Source organism: Somniosus microcephalus, unplaced genomic scaffold (assembly GCF_052327205.1).
Source record: "Somniosus microcephalus isolate GS21.2 unplaced genomic scaffold, FLI_Smic_1.0 unresolved_chr1, whole genome shotgun sequence".
In the NCBI taxonomy this organism is placed as follows: Eukaryota; Metazoa; Chordata; class Chondrichthyes; order Squaliformes; family Somniosidae; genus Somniosus; species Somniosus microcephalus.
The window spans coordinates 159,669,972-159,681,441 of record NW_028225179.1 but is presented as its reverse complement, the minus strand read 5'-3'; the positions used below and the strand labels follow the sequence as shown (position 1 = coordinate 159,681,441).

At 44.1% G+C, this 11,470-nt stretch overlaps 2 protein-coding genes across 2 annotated transcripts in view; one reads left to right on the top strand and one right to left on the bottom strand.

The window, feature by feature from the left end:
- Window positions 1-11,470, bottom strand: part of LOC147096368 (zinc-binding protein A33-like) — a 766,539-nt gene that overhangs the window by 308,369 nt on the left and 446,700 nt on the right. The window lies entirely within an intron of this gene.
- LOC147096378 (zinc-binding protein A33-like) overlaps window positions 1-11,470 on the top strand; it is a 68,787-nt gene that overhangs the window by 28,631 nt on the left and 28,686 nt on the right. The window contains exons 7-10 of the mRNA XM_085973811.1: window positions 8-97; window positions 190-423; window positions 1,582-1,604; window positions 1,702-1,817. Of these exons, the coding sequence (XP_085829937.1) occupies window positions 8-97; window positions 190-423; window positions 1,582-1,604; window positions 1,702-1,817 (463 nt within the window). The remainder of the gene's footprint in view (window positions 1-7; window positions 98-189; window positions 424-1,581; window positions 1,605-1,701; window positions 1,818-11,470) is intronic.

Below are 11,470 nucleotides of genomic sequence, written 5' to 3'. Positions count from 1 at the left end.
GGATCAGCTGAAATCTTCCTTAGATTCTCTCAGAAAGAAGAAATCGGCGGCTCTAGAAACGGAGCGGCGGCAGAAACAGAAGATTTCCGAAATTAGGGTAAATCGCGCTTTGCTAATTTTCGAAGTTTGATTCGGTTTTTTTTGGTTTTATTGCGGATAAAGTATTATTTCTCATATTTCATTTGGTAGGAACAGTCGAGCAGTCTACAGAGCCGCATCACATCCGAGTGCGCTGAAATGCACCAGATTCTCAGTGAGAAAGAGCAGCGTTTAATCAGAGATCTCAGGGAACAAGAGGGGGAGATTCTAGAAACAATGGAGAAAAACCTCCGAGAAATTCAAGAGAATTTAAATTCTATTCAGGAGAAACTCTCAAAGTTGCAGAAACAGATGGAGCAAAAAGACGAGCTGACATTTCTGAAGGTGAGGATTATATTTCAGTTTAGTTCAGTGAAAGTTCACAGTCACAAGTTGACGGGCGAGAATTTTGACATAAATGCAGCATTTTCCCAATAATTCGTCACTGATTTAAACCGATCGATTGTTTTGTCTATCCGGGGCGGAGCTGCGATTGTCACCGAACTAATCGACCTCCCACAAAATCTACAGAATCCCGGGAATACCTGCAACCTCCCCGGGAATGAGTTGCCGTGATCTTGATATTTAGTCTGTAATTATTTCTGTGGTGCCCAAGTTTAATATTCTCCTGAAACTCACATTCCAATCCAGTTCCAGTCCCATGTTGTGAGTGTGTGGGTGTGTCTGGTAGGGTGGGTGTGAGAGGCACTGTGTCTGTGAGTGACACTGATGTTGATTTCTAGTATCTGATACTCTAATAAGATTTTTCAACTATATCCTGTTTCTATCAGAAGCATTTAATAATTTTTCGTGTAATTTCTGATGGCCTGTTTTCAAATATGCCGCTCATAGAATTACACAGAATTTTCCAGCACAGAGACCGGCCATTCGGCCCATCAGATCAATGTCAGTGTTTATGCTCCACACGAGCCTCCTCCCACCTTACTTCATCTCACCCTATCAATATATCCTTCTGTTCCTTTCTCCCTCATGTACTGATCTCGCTCCCTTTTAAATACATCGGTGCTATTCTCCTCAACTTGTGGTAGCGAGTTCCACATTCTAAACACTCTCTGAGTAAAGAGATTTCTCCTGAATTCTCCTTTGGATTCATTACTGACTCTCTTATATTTACGACCCCTCGCTTTAGACTCCCCACAAGTGGAAACATCTTCTCTACATCTGCCCCATCGAATCCTTTCATAATGTTAAAGACCTCGCTCAGGTCTCCTCTCAGTCTTCCCTTTTCTAGAGAATAATCTTTCCTGTTCACTCTTTCCTGTTAGTTGTACCCTCGCAGTTCTGGTATCATTCTTGTAAATCTCTTTTATACGTTCTCCTGTGCTTCGATATCCTTTTTGTAATATCCTCTTTCTACCTGTGTGTGGGCAGCAGTGAGAATTGGGAATTATCAGCAGCTTGGAACAATCTGGGTGTAATTTCTGCTGTCCCGATATAGACGCTCAGTCTCTGTCAACTCAGATTGTGTTTTATTTATTTCAGGAAGAAACTCGTCAGAAGAGGAGGTAGGCCATGCTCTTTACTGAAACTCTGCACTGTTTGGTGAAATAGCTCAGAAAAGTGTTTATGGTCAATTTATAACCAATTGTTTGATATTTGCAGGATTAGTGAGGACGGTAATTTACTGACATTAGTAGATACCGCCCTGTCTATCGAAAAATTCAACGGCCCTTTACTATACGCGGTGTGCAGAGAAATGTTGGATGTCATGAACCCAGGTAAAACTCATATAAGTTCCTTTGGCCTGATTTATATCTTATAATTTGATTCCTTATACATAAAAATATCATAGAAAGTATCTTTTAGTACTAAGTAGTTGCAAATGAACGTGGTTAAAAGTGGGCCTGGATGGAGTTAGTGTTATTCAAGCACCAAATCCATCTTCTATAAAGCATCGCCTTCAACTGGTCAGCTGAAAATGTCAGCTCCCCGAACATGACCAACACAGGGACCCTCAGATGAACCACAGCCTCCAGAACCCATCGATACTTTGCACACTTCAGCAACAGGAAACACCGCCCTTCCCAGCTGAACCTTTCCTCCTCTACAATACTCATCTCCTGATCCATCTCCATCTTGTGTGTCAAACTCATGTCCGTGACCAAGGTCGGGACAGGAAGCCTGGGAGCGAGGCTTTCTCTGCCTGTTGAGGGAGGAGTGGTGAGGGGTATAGAGTTAGCTGGTGCTCACTGTGGACCTGGGGAGCAAGCACTGGATTGCTGAAAGTGTCACCAAGGCTTATTCTCTTAATTGCCTTGAATCATTCCACTCGCCCTAGACAATTATGGCTTATACATCCAGGGATAGTTTCAGGGTAGAGGTATGACAATGGTGCATCACATTGAATAACCGCTGGTGCTTTGCCTCCACGTGCGGCCCCGTATGAAGCCTATTTGTTTGCATGGACCAGGCCGGAGATATCTGGAGGTTAAGATATTGGCCAATATTTTCTTGTCCGCATTGAGGAGGGATTTAATTTTCTACGATGAGCAATGGTGGTGACCTTTCTCTTCATATGTATTAACATGATTGTGACTAAGTTAAGTGTGTCTGTGTCCTTGTCTCCAGCACACAGTGCGGGGTTTCAGTAGCGGGAGAGCAAGTTCCGCGATTAGGACCTTGTAAAACCCGGTAGGCGAGCTATTAGTTGGCGTGGGACCAGGTCACTATTTTTCCCAGATTGCTCCGGCTGCTTGTCCTAGTGCCCTGTGTCCACTGGAAGCTTGTCCCGTTGGGAGTGAAGAGCACAGTTTAGGTCTCCGCTCATGGTTACTGTGCTGTCCATACGTGGGGCGAGTGTGAGGATTGCTGATGTGGGGAATGTGGGGACACCTCATTCAGGACACAGAACTGAAGCATCACTTTGGGTTCTCCTGTTATTCGAGATTCTTTAGGATGGAGCGGCCTCCTTCTCCAGGAATGCGTGTCTCAGAGTAATGGGAAGGTTCCTGTTGATTAGTGTGACTATCCTCTGCTCTTGGGTCAGTAGAAGGCGGCCAGCATTGGTCCCACCCACTCACTCACAAACTTGGTGTGTTCTGAGGGTGGTGAGGAGGATCTCCTGTAGAAATGGAGCATCCACCTGTCCTTTTATGTTGATCAGTTTTGTTTTGTCTGATTATGTGCTGGAGTCTGTTGAGATTTGTGGATATAATTTGATTGATGGACTGTATTCAGGGTGATGTCGGTTTGCTGTCTCCAGGGTGTCTTTTCCTCTTGGGGGTGTCTCTGAATCTGGGGCCGGCCCGGTTGTACCAGTTTTGTTTGAGTTCCTGTCCAGGCTGCTGTTCAGACTGATCAAGTTGTGGGCCACAGCTGCTTCATCCTCTTTTTTTCCTCTACTTTTTCCCTTGAATTATTTATTCACTGCCCTTCCTTACCTTTTCCCCTGTGGCAGCTCGTTTCCTCACTCCATCTGCGGGATGTGTTCTTCATCCAGTTAGGTGTTTGTCCCCTAATACGCTAAATATACATTGGCTTTTTACAGAATAATCTGTATTAAGACCCTTTAAACGAGCTTGAAAACTAGGAAATAATGATTGAAATGTATTAAACTGTTCAATCATATTAAACCACCCAATACATACAGTGAATGAGATTACTGGTATACACAGATCATACAGTGACCATGATTTTACTGGTACAGACAGATCATACAGTGACCCTGAGATTACTGGTACAGAGAGATCATACAGTGACCATGAGATTACTGGTACAGAGAGATCATACAGTGACCATGAGATTACTGGTACAGAGAGATCATACAGTGACCGTGAAATTACTGGTACAGACAGATCATACAGTGACCGTGAGATTACTGCCACAAACAGATCATACAGTGACCGTGAGATTACTGGTACAGACAGATCATACAGTGACCCTGAGATTACTGGTACAGACAGATCATACAGTGACCATGAGATTACTGATACAGAGAGATCATACAGTGACCGTGAAATTACTGGTACAGACAGATCATACAGTGACCATGAGATTACTGCCACAAACAGATCATACAGTGACCGTGAGATTACTGGTATAAACAGATCATACAGTGATTGAGATTACAGGTACAGACAGATCTTACAGTGACGGTGAGATCTTTGGTACAGACAGATCATACAGTGACCGTGAGATTACTGGTACAGACAGATCATACAGTGAATGAGATTACTGGTATACACAGATCATACAGTGACCATGAGATTACTGGTACAGACAGATCATAAAGTGACCGTGAGATTACTGGTACAGAGAGATCATACAGTGACCATGAGATTACTGGTACAGACAGATCATACAGTGACCGTGAGATTACTGGTGCAGACAGATCATACAGTGACCCTGAGATTACTGGTACAGAGAGATCATACAGTGACCATGAGATTACTGGTACAGACAGATCATACAGTGACCGTGAGATTACTGGTGCAGACAGATCATACAGTGACCATGAGATTACTGGTACAGACAGATCACACAGTGACCGTGAGATTACTGGTACTGACAGATCATACAGTGACCCTGAGATTACTGGTACAGAGAGATCATACAGTGACCGTGAGATTACTGATACAGACAGATCATACAGTGACCGTGAGATTACTGGTACAGACAGATCATACAGTGACCGTGAGATTACTGGTAGAGACAGATCGTACAGTGACAGTGAGATTACTGATACAGACCGATCATATATTGACCGTATGATTCCTGGTACAGACAGATCACAGATTCTAGAATGGTGCCCGCGATTGGAAAGTTGCAAATGTATCCCCACTATTATAGATAGTTGGGAGAGAGAAACCTGGGAATTACAGAAGATTTAGCCTGACGTCAATATGAGGAAAAATGCTGGAATATATTATAAACGATGTGGTAACGGGGCACTTAGAACATAATAATAGGATTGGGCCGAGTCAACACGGATTTATTGAAGGGAAATCGTGTTTGCCAAATCTGTTAGTGTTTTTTGATGATGTAACTAGCAGAATAGATAAGGGGAACTAGCGGATGTGGTGTATTTGGAATTAAAAAGGCATTCGATAAGGTGCCTTAACCAAAATGAGGGCTCAAGGGATTGGGGCTAATCTAGTAGCATGGATTGAGGATTGGTTTACTGGACAGAAATCAGAGAGTAGAAATAAATGGTTCATTTTCGTGTTGGCAATCTGTAACTAGTCAGGTACCGCAAGGATCAGTGCTTGGGCCTCAGCTGTTCACAATCTACATCAATGATTTGGATGAGGGGACCAAATGTAATATATCCAAGTTTGCTGATGATACAAAGCTGGGTGGGAATGTAAGTTGTGAGGAGGATGCAAGGAGGCTTTAAGTGGATATAGACAAGCTAAGTGAGTGGGCAGCAACATGGCAAATGAAATATAATGTGGACAAATGTGAAGTTATTCACTTTGGTAGGAAAATAGCAAAGCAGCTTATTTTATAAATGGTGAGGGATTGTGAAATGTTGGTGCTCATTGGGACCTGGGTGTCCTTGTACACGAATCACTGAAAGTTAACATGCAAGTACAGCAAGCAATTAGGAAAGCAAATGGTATGTTGGCCTTTATTACAAGAGTATTGGAGTATAAGAGTAAATATGTCTTACTGCAATTATATAGGGCTCTCGTAAGACCACATCTGGAGTATTGTGAACAGTTCTGTTCTCCTTACCTAAGGAAAGATGTACTTGCCATAGAGCGAGTGCAACGAAGGTTCACCAGAATGGTTCCTGGGATGGGGGGCTTGTCCTATGAGGAGAGGTTGAGTAGACTGGGCCTATATTCTCTAGAGTTTAGAAGAATGAGAAGTGATCTCATTGAAACATACAGAATTCTTACAGGCTTGACAGGGTAGATGCAGGGAGGATATTTCCCCTGGCTGGGGAGTCTAGAACCAGGGATTAAAGTCTCAGAATAAGGAGTCGACCATATGGAACTGAGAGGAGGAGAAATTTCTTTTCACTCAGAGGGTGGTGAAATTTTGGAATTCTCTACCCCAGAGAACCCTGGAGGCTCAGTCGTTGAGTATATTCAAGACAGAGATTGATAGATTTTTGAATATTAGGAGAATCAAGGGATATGGGGAAAGTGCAGGAAAGTGGAGAAGAGGCAGCAGATCAGCCATCATCATATTGACTGGCGGAGCAGGCTCGACTGGCCAATTGGCCGACTCCTGCTCCTATTTCGTATGTTCTTATGTTCTTAATTTCTTATTATCATACAGTTACCGTAAGGTTACTGGTACAGACAGATCATACAGTGACCGTGAGATTACTGGTACAGACAGATCATACAGTGACCATGAGATTACTGGTACAGACAGATCATACAGTGACCGTGAGATTACTGGTACAGACAGATCATAGAGTGACTGTGAGATTACTGGCACAGACAGATCATACAGTGACTGTGAGATTACTGGTACAGACAGATCATACAGTGACCGTGAGATTACTGGTACAGACAGATCATACAGTGACCATGAGATTACTGGTACAGACAGATCATACAGTGACTGTGAGATTACTGGTACAGACAGATCATAGAGTGACTGTGAGATTACTGGCACAGACAGATCATACAGTGACTGTGAGATTACTGGTACAGACAGATCATACAGTGACTGTGAGATTACTGGCACAGACAGATCATACAGTGACCGTGAGATTACTGGTACAGACAGATCATACAGTGACCGTGAGATTACTGGTACAGACAGATCATACAGTGACCATGAGATTACTGGTACAGACAGATCAAACAGTGACCGTGAGTTTACTGGTACAGACAGATCACACAGTGACCATGAGATTACTGGTACAGACAGATCAAACAGTGACCGTGAGATTACTGGCACAGACAGATCATACAGTGACCGTGAGATTACTGGCACAGACAGATCATACCGTGACCATGAGATTACTGGTACAGACAGATCATTCAGTGACCGAGAGATTACTGGTACAGACAGATCATTCAGTGACACTGAGATTACTGGCACAGACAGATCATACAGTGACCGTGAGTTTACTGGTACAGACAAATCATACAGTGACCGTGAGTTTACTGGTACAGACAGATCATACAGTGACACTGAGATTACTGGTACAGACAGATCATACAGTGACACTGAGATTACTGGTACAGACAGATCATACAGTGACCGTGAGATTACTGGTACAGACAGATTATACAGTGGCAGTGAGATTACTGGTAGAGACAGATCACACAGTGACCGTGAGATTACTGGTACAGACAGATCATACAGTGACCGTGAGATTACTGGTACAGACAGATCATACAGTGACCGTGAGATTACTGGTACAGAGAGATCACGCAGTGACCGTGAGATTACTGGTACAGACGGATCATACAGTGACCATGATGTAGTGTCCGTGTGTTGATAAAGACACTGAAGACAGGAGTTGGTTCATAGGTATTTACTAAGCAAAGTCTGGGGAGTGTTCTAACGGATATACACAATACACAGGCTTATATAGCCCAAGTGGCAATTACCGGCATTACACACACCTGGGGCTCTTAAAGGCACATACACCACAATTCCTCCCTTTTTAGCTAACCAGTACATCATATTTTAAGTAATTATTAATTACATGTTATATGCAAAATAATATACATTGCTTTAATTAATTAATTATAAGTTAGTCTCTCAGGAGGCTTCCTGACTCGTTCCGGATAACGCCTCGGGGGTGTAGTAGTTTCTGGTGGTGTAGTGGGTTCTTTTGGTAAGGCTGATTCGGCTTGAATGCCAGTGTCCGGTTCATCGGGTTCCAGTATCACCGGATCGGAGGTAGATATGGGTATCTCTACTTCATCATTAGATGTATAGAGTGGTGGTGTAGGTTGTCCCTTTTCGGATGACTTTATGATTTGGTCTGCATGGCGCCTTATTATGCTTTCTCCGATGTCCACGGTATACATTAGTGGTCCTAGTCGTGTGCAGATAGTTCCAGGCTGCCATTTCTCGGTACGGTAGTCCCGGGCCAAAACCTGTTGGCCTATCTGGAAGGCCCTAGTTGGCCTTTCATTCATGCCTTGAAACTGCCGGTTCTCCACGTCCCTTCTGATGTTGGGCTTGACCAAATCCAGCCGGCATCTTAGGTTTCTATTGAAGAACATCATGGCGGGAGTTTGGTTGGTAACCATATGTGTTGCATTCCTGTATGCGAATAAGAAGTTATCCACCTTGTGCTGAAGTTTTATGTCTTCATTACCCATGGCCTTTATGGCCTTCTTGAAGGTCTGGACAAACCTTTCAGCCAATCCATTGGTGGCGGGATGGTATGGGGCGGACGTGTAGTGCTTTACCCCATTGTTTTTTAAGAACTTTCTGAATTCTTCAGACACAAATTGCAGTCCATTATCAGAACATATCTGTTCCGGCAGCCCATTCCTGGCAAATATGGTCCTTAATACTGTGATGGTTTTTTCCGTGGTGGTGGAGGACATCTTTATTACCTCCAGCCACTTGGAGTGTGCATCAACCGCGATTAAGAACATTGAGTCCATAAATGGACCAGCAAAGTCGATGTGCACCCTTTGCCAGGGAGATGAGGGCCACTCCCATGGATGTAGAGGGGCCTGTGGTGGAGCGTTTTGGACCTTTTGGCATCCTAGGCAGCTCTTGGTCATGTCTTCGATGTCTCCATCGATACCTGGCCACCATACAAACGCCCTAGCTAGGTTCTTCACTTTCACTCCACCCAGATGCCCCTCGTGAAGCTCCTTTAGCACTTTATCCTGGAGTTTGGGTGGAATCACCACTCTGGATCCACACATCAAGGTTCCTCGGCACACTGACAGCTGTTCTCTTCTTTGCGAGAATGCTGGCAACAGTGGTTCGCCATGTGCTGGCCATCCCTTCACTGTTAAATCGTAGACCCGTGAGAGAGTCGGGTCATTTCTTGTCTCCCTTTCAATGGCAGAATTTGTCACTGGTAGACATTCCACTATGGTAGAGTGGAATATTTCTACTGGGTCTACTGTAGTTGCCTCTTCTATCGTTGGCAACGGTAGGCGCGCTAAACCGTCAGCATTCCCATGCTGTTTTGACCCTTTGTATTCTATGTTATATTGGTGTGCCCCTAGAAAAAGGGACCACCTCTGTAGTCTTTGTGCTGTCATAATGGGAACACCTTTTTTAGGGTTGAATATGGAGATGAGGGGTTGATGGTCAGTCAACAAGGTAAATTTTTGTCCGTGTAGGTAATGGTTGAATTTCTTCACTCCCCATACCAGGCTGAGTGCTTCCCTGTCTATTTGGGCATAGTTACGCTCAGCTGAGTTTAATGAGCGTGACGCAAAAGCTATCGGCCGTTCTGAGCCATCAGGGAACTTATGGGATAATACTGCTCCTATGCCGTAAGGGGATGCATCGCACGCCAGTCTGATTGGTAGTGATGGGTTGTAATGAGCCAAAACTTCTTCGGATGTGATTAAGTCTTTGCATTTATGGAAGGCACGTTTACAGTCTTCGTTCCATTTCCAAATCACTCCTGTCTGTAGAAGTTCATTAAGAGTCATAGAGTTTTACAGCACAGAAAGAGGCCCAAGGCCCATCGTGTCTGCGCCGCCCATCCATCCCTGTCCAGTCTAATCCCATTTTCCAGCATTTGGTCCATAGCCTTGTATGCAATGGCATTTCAAGTGCTCATCCAAATGCTTCTTGAATGTTGTGAGGGTTCCTGCCTCCACCACCCTTTCAGGCATTGAGTTCCACATTCCAACCACCCTCTGGGTGAAAAAGTTCCTCCTCAAATCCCCTCTAAATCTCCTGCCCCTTACCCTGAATCTATGCCCCCTTGTTATTGACCCCCCCACTAAGGGGAAAAGTTCCTCTTTATCTACCCTATCTATGCCCCTCATTATTTTGTACACCTCAATCAGGTCCCCCCTCAGCCTTCTCTGCTCCAAGGAAAACAACTCCAGCCTGTCCAGCCTCTCTTCATAGCTGAGGCGCTCCATCCCAGGTAACATCCTGGTGAATCTTCTCTGCACCCTCTCCAAAGCAATCACATCCTTCCTATAGTGAGGCGACCAGAACTGCACACAGTACTCCAGCTGTGGCCTCACCAGCGTTTTGTACAGCTCCATCATAACCTCCCTGCTCTTATATTCTATGCCTCGGCTAATGAAGGCAAGTATCCCATATGCCTTTTTAACCACCTTATCTACCTGCTCCGCTGCCTTCAGGGATCTATGTACATGTACACCAAGGTCCCTCTGACCCTCTGTACTTCCTAGGGTCCTACCACTCATTGTGTATTCCCTTGCCTTATTTGTCCGTCCAAAATGCATCACCTCGCACTTTTCAGGGTTAAATTCCATTTGCCACTTTTCCGCCCATCTGACCAACCCGTTTATATCGTCCTGTAGCCGGAGGCTTTCCTCCTCGCAATTTACCACCCCACCAATTTTCGTGTCATCTGCGAACTTACTGATCATACCTTTTACATTCTCATCCAAATCATTTATGTAGACCACAAACAGCAAGGGACCCAGCACCGATCCCTGAGGTACCCCACTGGACACAGGCTTCCAGTCACAAAAGTGATGTAAGCCCCCAAAGTGTGGACTAAGTGATATACAAAGTCGACAACACTGGCTTGTTATAAGAAAGACAGACCCAATAATTGAAGTAGAAACGGTTTATTCAGGCCTGGGGAGCTATGGCTCTTGCGTCCCAACACAAGGCTCCGACTCCACCGAATCTCTTGAGGTTCACACAGTTATACAAAAATTAAGGCCCTGCCCTAAAGGCGGGGATAAGCTTATTAGCATATACAGAATTATAGTTAAATTGTAATTATAAAACCGTGACATTCCATTCTTCCAGTCGCTTACAAATCTCACATTTCGTTATCAGTTGGTCCTGTTACTTTCTCATGACCCAGGGGCCTCAACTTTATTACTTTACGATCGTCCATTTGCTGTTGTCAGATGGCTTGGTCTTTTTAAGTATTTCTCTAAGATAGTAGATCTTTCCAAAGCGGGCAATCCGCAGATTTTCTGTCTCTCTCTCTTAAATTATTTCTACAGAGCAAAAACACTTTAGTTAGTTAAAAGAATAGAACCCTATTGAGCTTCACACTTAACAAACCCTTAAGTGCAAAGGTGTCGACTCGCGTGGCCGAACCCATATATCTCTCCCTCTTTCTAAGGGGTTGTTTTGACAGTTTTAATCTCTCAGCAGTTAACCCGTAGTCCTGTTTAAACCTTATCTGGGTTTATACAACTTTTACAGACTTCTATTGTTCAACTCAGAGCACGAATTAACCTATTCCCTCCATTTTGTATATTGGTGTTACAGATGAATCCTGGTTTGTTTTACCTTATTACATCCAATT